The sequence below is a fragment of the Tachypleus tridentatus genome, chromosome 9 (assembly GCF_004210375.1).
Source record: "Tachypleus tridentatus isolate NWPU-2018 chromosome 9, ASM421037v1, whole genome shotgun sequence".
NCBI lineage: Eukaryota > Metazoa > Arthropoda > Merostomata > Xiphosura > Limulidae > Tachypleus > Tachypleus tridentatus.
In genome coordinates this window covers 6,808,924-6,827,777 of record NC_134833.1, presented here as the reverse complement: position 1 = coordinate 6,827,777, position 18,854 = coordinate 6,808,924, and the positions used below count along the sequence as shown (strand labels likewise).

At 31.9% G+C, this 18,854-nt stretch overlaps 1 protein-coding gene across 1 annotated transcript in view; it reads right to left on the bottom strand.

The window, feature by feature from the left end:
* Window positions 1–1,279: 1,279 nt before the first annotated feature.
* LOC143226981 (bromodomain adjacent to zinc finger domain protein 2B-like) overlaps window positions 1,280–18,854 on the bottom strand; it is a 166,931-nt gene continuing 149,356 nt past the window's right edge. The window contains 8 exon segments of the mRNA XM_076458530.1: window positions 1,280–3,615; window positions 5,874–6,017; window positions 11,803–11,981; window positions 12,671–12,713; window positions 14,275–14,384; window positions 15,858–15,914; window positions 17,172–17,261; window positions 17,930–18,134. Of these exon segments, the coding sequence (XP_076314645.1) occupies window positions 3,465–3,615; window positions 5,874–6,017; window positions 11,803–11,981; window positions 12,671–12,713; window positions 14,275–14,384; window positions 15,858–15,914; window positions 17,172–17,261; window positions 17,930–18,134 (979 nt within the window). The 3' untranslated portion in view covers window positions 1,280–3,464.

Sequence of the window (18,854 nt, the reverse complement as noted above, 5' to 3'; positions counted from 1 at the left end):
GAAGTAAATTGAAAGGAAACTCTTTAAATACATCACATTTTACTTATGTTTTGTTAAAGGAAAATACATTATTATTTGAATAACCAAGGCAGGTTTCTGCATACAGAGCCACAAAGTCTAGTAAAGATATATCTCATAAATACAAGGAAACCATAACCTTTCTTTATCAAATCAATAATGAATCTTATAAAGGATTTTACTTCAGTAAACCTTTTTGCTTTGATGGTAGGTAGTCAGTTATTAAAAATATATTATTTATTGATATTTATATTTCTTCTAAAAACAACACACGTTCCGAGCAGATGCATTAAAATAAAAGACCAAATAATTTACTGACTGTTTCTACGTTATTTTCTGAGAAGACTGCCACTTGGAAAAAGTGTGATTACTTCATTTCTGTGGTGTATAGAAGATATTTTGAAACTAGAAATAAACAAGCTTATTATATCAAATTGTTGTTTCTATTTATACAAAAATATCTTGGTGATAAAATGTCATTTATTTTTAATACTAAAAATCTGATTACTGCAAAGCAAAATATCTAATGTCAGTGTTTTACGAATTTACATGCATATATTAATAATACTCTAAATTATGTTAAAATATTTATAGAATCTGCCTTAGTTAAGCCTATTGCTTGTGTTTTCAATTATTTTAAACGTGTTAATATTCTTAATTTCTATGTCCCATTAAGTGATACATTTAGTTAGCTTATTCTCTGGCTCAGTTCCTATATCCCATTATAAACACAATTATCTCTTGCCAAGATATACAAGTAAAAACATTCTACTGTAATGTTTCTGATTGGTTCCCCTACAGTTTGATGAAGGTAATAGTGCTACTATCTACACAGTCTTTATACAGGTCACAGTACAGTTCTGTGAATGTAACAGGTCAATAAGCTGGCATATCACATAACTTTGTATGAAGAACAATGTTAAAATCATGTTACCTGTTGCTGAATATCACGTAATTGTTTAAGAAACACAAAATCATGTTAACTCTTGTTGAATATCATGAAACTGTTACAGGACCACTTAGAATAATGTTAACCTGTGAATATCACATAACTTTGTTTCAAGAACATTGTTAAAATCATGTCTTAATGATGAACAAGGCATCTGTGAACCAAACTGTTAGCTAAGAACACGTATTATATGAGGAAAAAAAGAGACTTTCTGTTACATTTCCTTCCATTCAACGTCTTGGTAAACTTGAGCACTTGGTATAAAACTACATGTTTTGTTTCAAGCAGTTGACAACATACAGAAACTTTGTGTAAATTCCAAAATCATTTAATTACAGTAGAATGGAAATAAGTTTTATTAATTTAAAAAAATACTTTTATGAACATAACACTTAAGTAGCTCCAAAAGGAAGTTCATGAAACAGTAGCACTCGTGAAATGTTATACATATGGTTAGATTTATCTATGTTTTAAACAATATTCGTTTGTAAACTGTTATCTTTTAATTAAATATTCAAGTAAGACACCGTAAACAACAAAAGTATCCAATTTTAACCAATATTTTATAAACATTCAAATTTTCCAATACTTCATTTTGCAGTTTTGAAGGACTTACATAAACATATAAGCACAGAAGAACAGATATTTTAAAACTTTGTTAAATATTTAATTAAACATCTGTATAACTTCAAATGTTACTTTGCTTAGTTAAAGATTTTACTGTGGGTTGAAAGTGACATCTTAGTATGATTATCAAAATGTCAATACAAAATAACTCAGTTTTTATGAAATCTAAAATGACAGCAAGTACCATAATATCTTCTGCAAATAAGAGACCAGCAGAATCGTGTAGAATTTGGTGATATTTTTTATGAGGTTGTCATTCCAATATTTTAACAGTCACATGTTAAATAGTAACATATAATTTAATTTACCTTGCTCAAAATACGTTTATAATTATATGAAAATAAGAAACTTGTGTACCGAGATACAATGATTTATGATGAGTAAGGTTTCAGTAAACTTTTAACAAAATAAAGTTAAATCATTATAACTGTGAACCAATATATTTAACAAAATAATGAAATACTTCTCAGAAACAATCTGGTACATAACAACGGGTTCTCTGTGCTGATAAAGTCAACCAGTTTTCACTTCGACTAACAACGCATACACTTCAAATGGCATATTTTAACAGACTAGTTTGTTCATTAAACCCTGTTTGTACTAAAGTTGTCTTGTTAAATCATTAATATCAGAACAGCTTTGAAAGAAATTCATGAAACTTCACTTACCTGAGAAAGAAAGACAACTGTGGGGTATCAGTTTGATAAAACTGTACTTCTAATATGAACTGGGCCAGTAACCAAACACTCTAGTAATAGTATACACATATAAGAAATGAAGTAACTCTAAGTAGACTAAGTCCGTGCTCAAGGTATCAAATATGTTCACTCCACTGCTTCAGTATGCTAAGAAACTTCTGTAACTCTAATATTCCTTTCTGATTATAAATACTCAATAAGATATGTAGCATAATACTAATAAATAACTTAATCAAAATGAAATATATAAGTGTCCATAAATATCAGACACTATACAGACCACCAAGTACTTATATAAACAATGAATTCCTCTGTTCCACACAGGATGAAAAACATGATATTATATTAAACTACATGTGCAGTCAAAACCCAACACAAGACGATTGGTCCATGATACAATGCACTGGGAAAAATAAACCCCAACAATTTCACCAATCTTTACAACTTAGAAACCATTCTGTAAATACAGAATGTAGAACGAGAATAATGTAATACAACAAAGTCACCAGTCTGGTAGGGAATGACATTTGTACAAAACTATAAGTCCAAAAATCTTTATACTCTGCACCACAGTAAGCAGAGGTGGCCAAAGTATTTTCTACTATTTTTGGGTAAAATAGAGTCTGCTGTAAGATACACGTACACTTAGACATCCTTATGGAATATCTAAACAACTTTAACCCTATTCAGGATCTTAAGAAACAATTCATGATACACATACACTTAGACATCCTTATGGAATATCTAAACAACTTTAACCCTATTCAGGATCTTAAGAAACAATTCATTTCTGTCACAATGGCTCTTCATTGAAAGATGCAGGCAAGATGTTTATGTTAGAAGGTCCCATGTGTAAGTGTGTCTTTTTCTTCTTCAAAGCAGTGCTTTCAGCTTTACACACCAGTAATATTGTCAAAAATATCACTAAAAACCACTAGGTGGCCTTAGCAATTTACAAAAAACAAACAAACAAGTAGACAGTACAGCTTCATATTCTGGCATGTGCATTAATCATAAACAGAAAAAAGCACACACTGAAACTTCAATGTTGCAACAAGTCATCTACTTGTAACAGTCTTCCATCTATCAGGCACTTCCTGAACAGCAAGGCAGCTCCACCTGGTGGAAGTAGCTATTCTGTTAACAGCAACATTTGTGACCATTTGCTGTATTCATGATGAATTTAATTCAGCCCATTGGCTATCAAAATATGCTCTCATATTATGACCAGCTCTTCCTACTGGAGATTCATCTTCATTAAACGTTTCACAGTTACCAAATATTAGCCTAACATCCACAGAGAAATCTTCCTTTGTTTTGTATCTAGAATAAACAATAAAAATATAGACATTCACATGTCAAATACAGCACAAAGATCCCTCTTAATACTTTTATTTAAGACAAAATGTCATAAAACATGAAAGATTAACCAATAATATCAAAATAAAATACAGAGCAAATAATCAATTTTCCAACTAGAAATAAAGAAGATGAAATAAATTCCCACAGTTTTCAGAAATTCATACAGTTATATAAGTTGTTATTAAAACTACACATGAAATTCACACAGTTATATAAGCTGTTATTAAAACTACACATGAAATTCACACAGTTATATAAGCTGTTATTAAAACTACACATGAAATTCACACAGTTATATAAGCTGTTATTAAAACTACACATGAAATTCACAGTTATATAAGATGTTATTAAAAATACACAAAATTCACAGTTATATAAGTTATTAAAACTACACATGAAATTCATACAGTTATATAAGCTGTTAATAAAACTACACATGAAATTCACACAGTTATATAAGTTGTTATTAAAACTACACATAAAATTCACACAGTTATATAAGCTGTTATTAAAACTACACATGAAATTCATACAGTTATATAAGCTGTTATTAAAACTACACATGAAATTCACACAGCTATATAAGCTGTTATTAAAACTACACATGAAATTCACACAGTTATACAAGTTGTTATTAAAACTACACATGAAATTCATACAGTTATATAAGTTGTTATTAAAACTACACATAAAATTCACACAGTTATATAAGCTGTTATTAAAACTACACATGAAATTCATACAGTTATATAAGCTGTTATTAAAACTACACATGAAATTCACAGTTATATAAGCTGTTATTAAAACTACACATGAAATTCACACAGTTATATAAGCTGTTAATAAAACTACACATGAAATTCACACAGTTATATAAGCTGTTATTAAAACTACACATGAAATTCACACAGTTATATAAGCTGTTATTAAAACTACACATGAAATTCACACAGTTATATAAGCTGTTATTAAAACTGCACATGAAATTCACAGTTATATAAGCTGTTATTAAAACTACACATGAAATTCATACAGTTATATAAGCTGTTATTAAAACTACACATGAAATTCACACAGTTATATAAGTTGTTATTAAAACTACACATGAAATTCATACAGTTATATAAGTTGTTATTAAAACTACACATAAAATTCACATAGTTATATAAGTTGTTATTAAAACTACACATGAAATTCATACAGTTATATAAGCTGTTATTAAAACTACACATGAAATTCACACAGTTATATAAGCTGTTATTAAAACTACACATGAAATTCATACAGTTATATAAGCTGTTATTAAAACTACACATGAAATTCATACAGTTATATAAGCTGTTATTAAAACTACACATGAAATTCACACAGTTATATAAGTTGTTATTAAAACTACACATGAAATTCATAGTTATATAAGTTGTTATTAAAACTACACATAAAATTCACATAGTTATATAAGTTATTAAAACTACACAAAAATTCACACAGTTATATAAGCTGTTATTAAAACTACACATGAAATTCATACAGTTATATAAGCTGTTATTAAAACTACACATGAAATTCACACAGTTATATAAGCTGTTATTAAAACTACACATGAAATTCACAGTTATATAAGCTGTTATTAAAACTACACATAAAGCTATTTAATTTGGTTAACAATTATTACGAGAAAGGACAGAAATTGACACAAGCAAGATATATAACACGATTTCTTTGATCTAGTTGGTTGTTGTGAGGCTAACTACAAATGTAAACGTGTATATTTATGTTACACAGAAATATATAAAGCAAGCAGATATATATTCTGTAATAACTGTAAGATGTAGTGAGGCTAGAAATATGAAACAAGCAGATATATTTCAGTGAAAATTATTACATTTTAATGATGTAAAATTGTAAAATCACAAGGAAGGACTCTCTTAAAAACAGCAAATCAAAACCTCTGACTAATTAAAGAATTTGTTATTTTAACTTAAGAACAAGCCAAAACAAATATATATATACATATACGTATGGATACTTTAATAATTGTTAGATGTGACTGTTGTGAAAAAGGGTAGAAAAGTGAAATAAGCAGATATACATACAGTAATTGTTTCTTGATGTAGTGACTGATGAGTGAAAGATAAATGAAGATTATCATACAGGTGTTATTTTGTTCTTTCAAGGGATGTATATCTGATACAAAAACAAATATAGTTACAACTTACAAGCCTGCTTCCAACTTGCTCCGTATTGTACTTAAATCCATGGGTTTTTTTATAACTTTTTTGTAAGTTGGGAATTGTTTCGTGTCAACTGGAAGAAGAAAAGGCCAAGAATCTTCGTGTAACTCCATCTCTTCCAATATAGTCCTGAAAATACAATGTAGCTGCTATAAACAATATAACCAGATTGTTCTATAAAAACAGTATAACCAGATTGTTTGTTTTATTTTTTTCAAATGACTAACACTGATTATTAATACAGACCACTAATTACACTTAAAGAAGGTGAGTAATAGATTGGCAGCATGGCGACAAGCCTGGAGTCTAAAAATATAATTCACAACAACATACAGATCACTTTACAGTGTAATACTTCACAGTCAGATTTATGGTTCAAAAAAAGACTGTGATTCCCTTATTATAAAAGATAACCACTGTTTACTTTGTTAGATTTCATATAAAATTATATCCTCAATTTTCAAGAGATGAACATAGCCAGTCACCAACTCTTTAAGCTAAACTTGCCAGACCAGAGATTATGATTTGACTGTCACTTTTATAACACACATGTAGTCCCAAAGTCCAGATTGCAAGAGTGTTATGTTTTCAATGTTCTCCATTACAGTAGCGAATTATGGAGACTGCAACAATATGTGTAGTATCTAAATAATTCTTTAAATTTTCTCAGGCCAAAGCTTTATTTTGTGACTCAGAACTGTTGATGTTGAGTAGATTTTTCTTCATCTTCCTGCTTTCTCTTACTGTTTATATTATATACAAGACCTGGAATATCACCTCAAGGAAAAAGGTTTTTCTTACTACCTTGTACAAAGCTAAATCTCTCTCTTACCAGTAAAAGAGATTTTCTCTGTGTACATCACATTATCACATTTCCTACAACGTAAAGTCCCAGCCAACAAAATCTGAAGTAACAAAATAGTTACCTAGTATTCTTGTTGCTTGAACAGACAACTTGTGATCTTTAAGATAAACCAGTGAAAGTGAAAACATGAGATAAACAAGTTTTAAATATTGAAGAACAGTTCAAAGTCAATACAGTTTAAAAAAAAACAAGACAAATATTGTGAGAAGTTGAATATCATAAACACATGGTGATGTAAAACACATCATATAGGTAATCTGATAATGATAGGTGTTGTAAAACACATCATATAGGTAATCTGATAATGATAGGTGATGTAAAACACATCATATAGGTAATCTGATAATGATAGGTGTTGTAAAACACAACATATAGGTAATCTGATAATGATAGAAGTTGTAAAACACAACATACAGGTAATCTGATAATGATAGAAGTTGTAAAACACATCATATAGGTAATCTGATAATGATAGAAGTTGTAAAACACATCATATAGGTAATCTGATAATGACAGAAGTTGTAAAACACATCATATAGGTAATCTGATAATGATAGGTGTTGTAAAACACAACATATAGGTAATCTGATAATGATAGGTGTTGTAAAACACAACATATAGGTAATCTGATAATGATAGAAGTTGTAAAACACAACATACAGGTAATCTGATAATGATAGAAGTTGTAAAACACATCATATAGGTAATCTGATAATGATAGAAGTTGTAAAACACATCATATAGGTAATCTGATAATGACAGAAGTTGTAAAACACATCATATAGGTAATCTGATAATGATAGGTGTTGTAAAACACAACATATAGGTAATCTGATAATGATAGAAGTTGTAAAACACATCATATAGGTAATCTGATAATGATAGAAGTTGTAAAACACATCATATAGGTAATCTGATAATGATAGGTGTTGTAAAACACAACATATAGGTAATCTGATAATGATAGAAGTTGTAAAACACATCATATAGGTAATCTGATAATGATAGAAGTTGTAAAACACATCATATAGGTAATCTGATAATGACAGAAGTTGTAAAACACATCATATAGGTAATCTGATAATGATAGGTGTTGTAAAACACAACATATAGGTAATCTGATAATGATAGAAGTTGTAAAACACATCATATAGGTAATCTGATAATGATAAAAGTTGTAAAACACATCATATAGGTAATCTGATAATGACAGAAGTTGTAAAACACATCATATAGGTAATCTGATAATGATAGAAGTTGTAAAACACATCATATAGGTAATCTGATTATGACAGAAGTTGTAAAACACATCATATAAGTAATCTGATAATGACAGAAGTTGTAAAACACATCATATAGGTAATCTGATAATGATAGGTGTTGTAAAACACAACATATAGGTAATCTGATAATGATAGAAGTTGTAAAACATATATAGGTAATCTGATAATGATAGAAGTTGTAAAACACATCATATAGGTAATCTGATAATGATAGAAGTTGTAAAACACATCATATAGGTAATCTGATAATGATAGAAGTTGTAAAACACATCATATAGGTAATCTGATAATGATAGAAGTTGTAAAACATATCATATAGGTAATCTGATAATGATAGAAGTTGTAAAGCACATCATATAGGTAATCTGATAATGATAGAAGTTGTAAAACATATCATACAGGTGGTCATAAATGAAGAATGAAACATAAGTGGTCTATTAATGTAAGAAAATGTAAAATCCTACACAATATATCCTCCTTTCAGACAGTAAACTACATTGCAGCTAAATACAGGCTTTCTACACTTCTAGCTGATAATGTTTCTAGAATAATCCATGAAAAGAACTGGAAGTATCAATTCAAGATTCTAATGTCTCTAAGAGAAGCTTTGCGTTACTCCCAGAGAGCAGAAGACAATAAATGAACCCTTCATTAACAAAGTATCTCTATCCAATAAATCCCAACAACAAACCAGCCAGGAAACCAACGAAAGAATGGAAGATGACAATTTGACCCAACACATCTTCAAATTATGGAGGGGGACATTCTTTAGCTTGAGATAAAAGTTTGATTGAAGATAGATATCTTGGACAGTCATGAGAGAAGATAAATAAAAGAAAGCTGTGATCTGTTTAAAGTGCCAACAGATTATAATCTAGACCCTCCTCACAGGTCCAAAAGGGTGATCTGTGTAAAGTACCAACAGATTCTAATCTAAACCCTCCTCACAGCTCCAAAAGGGGGTCCCACCCACAGAGAATCTAAATAGGTGAGAATCCAAAATATGGTAACGTGATAAATCTTAGGGCAAGGCATAGTTAACCCATCACGTAACTGAACAGCAAATCTCCCAGCATGAAGAGCATAATCAGGAGGAGGACGATAAAAACCAGTAATCATCTTCCATCTTCTCTGCTAGAGGATAAAAACCAGTAGTCACCTTCCATCTTCTCTGCCAGAGGATAAAAACCAGTAGTCATCTTCCATCCTCTCTGCTAGAAAGGAGTACAGTCAAATACAACAGGAGAAACCCCCAAAGTCTCACAAACCCGAGTAACCAACTTAAGGGGCTGGAGGTAGATGCTCAAAATAATCATTATCTGTTGATGATGACCTAGAAGAAGTCAGTTGAAATTTTCGTCACTTGCAATAGGCTCCTCAGAACTCCCTGGAGAAACAACTCTGGTCCATGTATGTCTCCATCTTTTAACTCACCATCTCATGTACAGCCTGACAAACACTGATAGCAGAGGTGAAAGAAAAGTGGTCTGGTTGACCTCTGTAATAGAAACATTACTTTGAGACTTCATACACATCGGTAACGGTACTTTTGGTGGAAGGGAGGATAAATAAGGTATAATTATAAATGAAAAGGTAAGCGTAGAAATGCTGACCATGTTTAAATGCAAATGTAAATAGTAAATAGTTACAACATTCCTGTTGATAGAAATTTGTGCCACATACTGTGTCGAGAAAAAGTGATTACATTATCTAAATGGGGTGTTTATATATATACAGTACCTAGATAGAGGGTGCGTTGGCTCTTGTGGAGAAATGTACAAATTACAATTTGCCTAAGGCATTTAAGTAGAGTTTAAAAGACTGGAGGCAAGCATTCTCAGCATTTAAGTAGAGTTTAAAAGACTGGAGGCAAGCATTCTCAGCATTTAAGCAGAGTTTAAAAGACTGGAGGCAAGCATTCTCAGCATTTAAGCAGAGTTTAAAAGACTGGAGGCAAGCATTCTCAGCATTTAAGTAGAGTTTAAAAGACTGGAGGCAAGCATTCTCAGCATTTAAGTAGAGTTTAAAAGACTGGAGGCAAGCATTCTCAGTATTTAAGTAGAGTTTAAAAGACTGGAGGCAAGCGTTCTCAGTGCTCAGATAGTGAAAGAGTGGAAATCCTGGAGATCAAGAAATAGATGTACTGTCAGCACACAGTATGTATGTATTATCAGCACACAGTATTATGTATTGTCAGCACACAGTATGTATTGTCAGCACACAGTAAGTATGTATTGTTAGCACACAGTATGTATTATCAGCACATAGTATGTATTGTCAGCACACAGTATGTTTTGTAATTAAATTTTATTGCCCTATGATTTGTGTGTATCTACTATCTACTGTCCACTACCTGCTATCATCTACTATCTACTGTCCACTACCTACTATCTAGTATCTACTATCCACTAGCTACTATCATCTACTATCTACTGTCCACTACCTACTATCATCTACTATCTACTGTCCACTACCTACTATCATCTACTATCTACTGTCCACTACCTACTGTCACCTACTATCTACTGTCTACTATCATCTACTATCTACTGTCTACTAGCTACTATCTATCTACTGTCTACTAGCTACTATCATCTACTATCTATCTACTGTCTACTAGCTACTATCATCTACTATCTATCTACTGTCTACTATCTACTATCATCTACTGTCTACTATCTACTATCATCTACTATCTACTACCTACTATCATCTACTATCTATCTATTGTCTACTATCTATCTATCTACTATCTATGCTACTGTAACTTGTAATCTCTCAGAGCACATGCAGCACACATTAAACTACTGAATTAAGTTAACCAGAAACTACTATGAACTGCTCATGTGCATGTCATGTGAAACATTTTTATTATGTTATTAATTAATCTAACCTGAAATAACTTGTATCAGTGAAACTGACAATTACCTGATCAGAATACAATGGTATACATCATTTGATAGATGAAAACTTGACTTTCTACTGGATATAGATAATATATAATTTAATGTAAGACAGAACTATTAACAAATTACCTGATCAGAATACAATGGTATACATCATTTGATAGATGAAAACTTGACTTTCTACTGGATATAGATAATATATAATTTAATGTAAGACAGAACTATTAACAAATCTTAAAAGAGAGGATGTGACAAGAGGGGTCTGATGTTCTATTCTATAGTTCTGTAACTGAACAAAATTAAAGACTGTAAAAGTTATGGTTTGTCTGAGCAATGACAATTTTATAGTTAGTAATATGTGTTTCATTTCATACTTTTTCAAGGAGTGATTGAAAAAAATAAAGAGAAGATGCCTAGAGAAAATGTCACGTGTCACACAAGAAGAAATCTGTTAATAAAGAGATTATACTTTAAATCCTCAAATCTCCACGTCGTGAGATTAAAAAAAATTTCAAAATCAAAACCATTATTAAAAGACATAAAAAAAAAACCACCACACACAACTTGCACCCCAGAAATCTTGTAGGGTACAGTCTAGAAATTTTCAATTACAAAAATACACTCTCGGTGTTGCTATATTATAACTGGGTTTATGTATCTGTACCAAAATATTACTTTGACATTTTAAAAGTTTTATTGGTGTTTCACAAACATTAAGTCCACTATTGTTCTTATTTGTTATTGAGCACAAAGCTACATAAAGGGCTATCTGTACTCTGTCCACCACTGGTATCGAAACCTGGTGTGTAGCAATGTAAGTCCACAGACATACCACTAAGGGGCTTCACTTCACTACCTACCTTGCAGCAGCAAGTTCTTTGTTGATCAGTGGTTTAGACCTTTCCTTCTTGTTGTTTATCTTGGATTTGTTTGAATTACTGTCTTGTTTTCTATTTGGCGTCACCTCTTTTGATCTTTCTTTCTCCTTTTCCCTGTCCTTTTCTTTCAACGATAGTTTTGGCTTGTTAGTTTTCTTCAGCTATAGCAAAGAAAACTTTATCATGATACATCACTAAAGTAACATTGTTTAAAGGTGGAAAAATTTTAATCATAAATACAGTTGAAAATAATTTATCATTTGTGTTTTTCCCTGTAATATTGTTGATGCATGACTCTAAATTTTAACAGCCTTAACAAAAAACAACCAACCAGCAGGAATAAAATGCCTAGTGGTAACCATTCTACCCAACTGGTGCCTTCAAAGTAACTGTGAAAGAAAAATGTTATTCTGGAAATTACCTCATTGTCTACTGAACACAACAGTTGTGTACGATAGAACAATAGCAGTGTAATAAGTAATGTTTGAATAGTTTCAATCAAGTTTCTATTGTAATTATTGTTGTAATGATTTCTATTGTTGGCAGATTCTTTTAAATTAGTTCAGTCCACTTAATGATAACTAAAATGTTTCAGTACTTCTGCTGTAATTCCTTCCTTAACTTTAAACTAAGACTCTATGACAGGTCAAAGTTCACAGTAGATGTTTTCATTGTTTCACTGATTTGTTAACTCTAGTCACATCGTGCTGCTTTGTCTAACCACAGACTTAGTAGCCACAAAACTGAACTAACAAATGTACTAACTTACTAACTAGCTCTCCTCTCATGTTATTTCAAAAAGTTCTAGTCATTAAGTATGTCAAAAATACAAATGGGTAAAGTATCTTACCTGAAATTTACAGCTTACACATGTCCATTTTCCTTTTGGTGGTCTAGAAAGAAATGAATAAAACAGAAAGCTCTGAAACATCATTTTAAGGACTCGTGCAAATACACAATACATACAGAAATAACGACGACTCGTGCAGATACACCCTACATACAGAAATAACGACGACTCGTGCAGATACACGGTACATACAGAAATAACGACGACTCGTGCAGATACACGGTACATACAGAAATAACGACGACTCGTGCAGATACACGGTACATACAGAAATAACGACGACTCGTGCAGATACACGGTACATACAGAAATAACGACGACTCGTGCAGATACACGGTACATACAGAAATAACGACGACTCGTGCAGATACACGGTACATACAGAAATAACGACGACTCGTGCAGATACACGGTACATACAGAAATAACGACGACTCGTGCAGATACACGGTACATACAGAAATAACGACGCACTGCGTTGCAGATACACGGTACATACAGAAATAACGACGACTCGTGCAGATACACGGTACATACAGAAATAACGACGACTCGTGCAGATACACGGTACATACAGAAATAACGACGACTCGTGCAGATACACACTACATACAGAAATAACGACTCGTGCAGATACACACTACATACAGAAATAACGACTCGTGCAGATACACACTACATACAGAAATAACGACTCGTGCAGATACACACTACATACAGAAATAACGACTCGTGCAGATACACACTACATACAGAAATAACGACTGCGCAGATACACACTACATACAGAAATAACGACTGCGCAGATACACACTACATACAGAAATAACGACTCGTGCAGATACACACTACATACAGAAATAACGACTCGTGCAGATACACACTACATACAGAAATAACGACTCGTGCAGATACACACTACATACAGAAATAACGACTCGTGCAGATACACACTACATACAGAAATAACGACTGCGCAGATACACACTACATACAGAAATAACGACTGCGCAGATACACACTACATACAGAAATAACGACTGCGTGCAGATACACACTACATACAGAAATAACGACTCGCGCAGATACACACACATACAGAAATAACGACTGCGCAGATACACACTACATACAGAAATAACGACTCGTGCAGATACACACTACATACAGAAATAACGACTCGTGCAGATACACACTACATACAGAAATAACGACTCGTGCAGATACACACTACATACAGAAATAACGACTCGTGCAGATACACACTACATACAGAAATAACGACTGCAGATACACACTACATACAGAAATAACGACTTGTGCAGATACACACTACATACAGAAATAACGACTCGTGCAGATACACACTACATACAGAAATAACGACGACTCGTGCAGATACACCCTACATACAGAAATAACGACGACTCGTGCAGATACACACTACATACAGAAATAACGACGACTCGTGCAGATACACCCTACATACAGAAATAACGACGACTCGTGCAGATACACCCTACATACAGAAATAACGACGACTCGTGCAGATACACCCTACATACAGAAATAACAACAAATTAACACGAAATATAAATTCTTACCTTAGTAGTGGGGGGTCTAAACAGTCAATGTGGTAGGTTTTGGGACACATGTCACATCTTATTAGTTTTCCCTTCTTACCACAAAGAACACAAACCTTATCACCTGTGGCCTAAAAGAAACAAAAATATTTAGTTCACAGGAATTTTTAGGAAGTTATCCCCCAAACACATGAAAACTTAATAAAATAAAAAGGTAGAATTTAGTTCATGATTATTTTTGAAAAACTATTCTCCCCAACACATGAAAAGATTGTTTCATATAACACGGCTGATTTCCACTTGGTTGAAGGGTGACTATAATTAGGATACATTAGATACAATAATTTACTGTATGATATTCAGTACTGATAAGTGCTGTGATTTCCATGTCTGTAATGTCATGTTGTATTATAATGCTTTATGTGTTTCTTTGGAACCCTATACAAGATGATGTCTTCAAAAGAATTCAAACTACTTGTTTGTATGAGTTCAAACTATGAAAAAATGTAGCCGGGACTACAGATGGGCAGAAACTGATCAAGAACAGAGGGAGTCATTCTTAAAGTGAATCATTACCTGTGACAAAGAAGTAGATTCAATATGACAACTGGATGAGATCGGAACAATGGTTAGATGCAGGTGAATCTACAAGATATGTGCCAAAACTGCCTTTGCACCAAAAAAAGGTTATGATGACAGTATGGTGGTCTGCAGAGGGAATTATCCATTACTCCTTTCCACAACCAGGTAAAACAATTGCAGCACAATCTTACCATCAACAAATTAATAAAATACATCAAAAATTAACCACAAACAACCATCACTGGCGAACAGGTACAAATCGATGCTGTTGCAAGATAATGTCAGATCCCATACCTCACAAATCACTATCTTGAAGTTGAGAGAATTGAAATATGGAATTTTGGAGCATCCATCATACTCACCTGACACATCTCCAACTGATTATCACCTTTTCAGGCATTTTTATCTGTTTTTTGGAATACATTTAGGAATCAGGAGACTATTGTTGAAGCCTTTGAAGAGTTTATTGTCTCCAAAACAATAGTTTTTCAGAGACAGGATATTTTCATTAGTATCCCATATGGAGAAAATCACTGCAGCAAATAGAACATAATTTGATAAGTAAAATTGATGTTTCTTAAAAATACGACATTTCAATTTTTAACTTTTCAATCAGCCATTTCATATGAAACAAACTAACAGAATTCAGTTCACAACAATTTTTAGGAAGCTTTTTCCCAAACCACAGATCCAGATGAGTGATAACAAGTTAAGCCTTGTTATCACTACTCCTTCAAGACATATGTAAAATATAATTTGGTAAAAGCATTAATATAGAAAACTGACAACATAAAAGTTTTTCAGCTTGGCCAATCATTAAAGTTGAAATGTATAAAAAATCTTTTTGGTTTTCAGTACTGTCTTCCAAACAATAAACGTCCCTTATATAAACAGTAAAATAATCAAGCACTCACCTTGTTCTATAAACAGTAAAATAATCAAGCACTCACCTTGTTCAGGCAACAGTAAAATAATCAAGCACTCACCTTGTTCTATAAACAGTAAAATAATCAAGCACTCACCTTGTTCAGGCATTCGTAGCAGTACCAGTCCCCGTCGGGTATAGTCTCCATTTTAGGCTAAACAAAAATTATAAAGGCATTGTTAAACTACTGTAGCATAAGATGAGATGAGTGAGAAAATAAAAAATATAGAAAATTTCCCTCTCAATAACCTACAGCACCAAAATAATATTACAATTAAAGCAACTACCAAAAATTCTGCTGTATATCTGGTTATTGCTAACCATAGAATTAATAAAAATTTAGAAAAACTGAAAAAAAAAAACCCTAAAAGAATAAACGAATTTTTCTGGAAAGTATTGAACTGGAAAAGTATTCAGGTTTTACTGAATATATAAATTATTTTGACTTTAATATATAAAAAAAATTAAAAATATTACAACAGTTTAAGATCTCCAGTTCTCATTACTACATTTAAAAATTACATCAATAAAGATATAATCAAACCTTTATGTACATTTCGAGTGAAACTCATGTTCTTGTTGTAATTAGGGTACTTTCATTTAAAATTATGTTCTGTGATAAAGAAATGATTGTTGCACATACCAGTGATGTCGAGAAAACCCACTTGTAGAGAAATATATATGATTGAAATCATAACAGTTATAAACGTTATAATTCAGACAGTTATTTTTTATAACTGTCTGAATTTCCCATACACAAAATGTGAAATATTTTTATGAATTCTGTTTGTGATCCTATTCAATAGATGGCACCACACTTTTTATGATTTCAATCACATTTACAAAAGTACATATATATACACACAGTATGTCCATTATAGTGAGATGGTTACTTATACAAGAAAGAGAACATTTTAACCTGTATCAGAAAGTAATAATCAGCATATTAAATTATTACAGAAATAAAAGACAAGTATCATTACTATTGCTTTTGAATACCAACTAATAAATAACTTCACATTAATACAAATTGATGTTTTGAGTTTTTGTGAATGTGAATTTCTTGAGCCTTTTATATAATAACATTTTTCTGTTTTATTCGTTTGTCACCTGAGAAGAGTCTAAAAAAAAGTCTTAAGAATCCTTGACTTATTCCAAAAACGTTTATAATTATTTGTAAAATAATAAAATATGTCCCTACAATGAACATTTTGAATGGCTCAACTTCTAATATGTATCTTATACAGGTTTACTAAACTTCTGATATGTATCTTATACAGGTTTACTTTATGGACCAAAAGATCATTCTTTTATCTTTACCTGAAAACCTAGGTAAGGTATGCCCTAAACATGGCTTTCAATTACTCAACTAGTAGTTGTCAAAATAAATGATTCTACTAACATAACTTACCTTGAAACAGTAGGTGTGGTAACCTTTATCACAACCATCACAAAGAAGCAACATTTCCTCATTAGCACCGCTATGACAGAACTGACAGCTCTAAGTAAGAAAGATGCAGAAAATCATTAAGTTTTTTTACCTTTTGTTCAAGTCCTCTACATTGTATAAGCTCTTTTACGTATCTATTAGTTCTCATTTCAAAGATACTTCTTACATGGTCAGTGGTCACTAAAGTAAAAGCAGATTTAAGCTGTAGTTATCAAGATGACCATTTGCTACGGCTCACAGTTACACAGTCTTTACATTTATGGTGTCTCATCAACAACTCAGATATGGATTGATATTAATTTGAAGAAGAATAACAAATGTTTTATTTTATATAATTTTCAAAGCTACTACAAAACACGACTAAGAATACATCACAGTTATACTTACCCTAGAATTACTAAAACAACCACTCTGGATTTTTAAGTATATTTTTCTAAGTTATTTATACATCAGATTCATTGTAAATCCATGAATTCTGTGTACAATCCCTGATAATCTCCAAGTACAAAAGGCAACAAAAATAATACTATTAATCCTACTGCTTACAGTTTCTAATGTCCTTTACATAGAAACGATCCAAGTTAACACCACCTATCTAGTAACAATATAAAACTACTTAGAATAATGTAACATGTGAACCCCACCTGTAGTAAATGGCACATAAAAAAGAAGTCAATAATCAGAAGGTTAAATCGCTTTGTTTGTGGACTTGTACTTACAGCTCTCATGATGGACCTGTCCCATGCTATACACGCCTCTAGCATATTTAGGCACATTGCTAATTGGTCTGCAGTCTGACACTTTTGGACCGACGCCCTCCAACGAAGTAACCCTTTTGGGAGCTCTTCTTCCTTTTCCTCAGCCATCGTAGGAGGAGAAACACAGCTGTTGCAGCTGTTCCGTGAAGACAAGTTTAGCTCAGTGCTGTTGATAAACCAACAAGTGAATGGTGAATAAATATATCAGAGCTTTAAGTGATTATATGTTATGCATCAAAGATGTACTCATTAACGAGGAAAAAAGTATGATAATGGAATCACTATAAAGCAACTAATTCAATAATCTGATCTTTTGAAGGCAATCCAAAAATAGGTATCAAATATACGTGTACTAACTTCTAAAGAAATAACAGTCAGTGTAATGTAGGTCTTGAAATAAAAAGGTACCCAAGTCTTCGAGCCCTACGTTTCATGGATACACAAGTCTTTGAGTCCCACGTTTCACATCTTGAGACAATAACAAAACTTTATATGAACTTACTGTTCCATTTAACTTCAAGTTTGAGACAAGAAAAAAACACAAAGTCACTATGGTACAAATCATAAACAACTAAACTGTTGTATTTTGAATTGCTTTATTCAATTAAAGGTAAATGTTTAGCCACTTTACTGTCAAGCTATATTTGATACCCAGAAAATTAATAACCACACTGAGAAATTAATTAATAAGTACTGTCACAGAAAGCCCAGTTTAAACTCTAACAAATCTTGTGTTATGTGTGTGTCTGCTTCTGGAAGTAATAATGTCTTTAACTCATACAACACTAAACAAAGGGAGTGTAACGTCCAAGAATATGCAAGTACCTTTTCACTACTTAATATCTTCATTATTACTGTACATAATAAATACCTTATATTAGGTAAA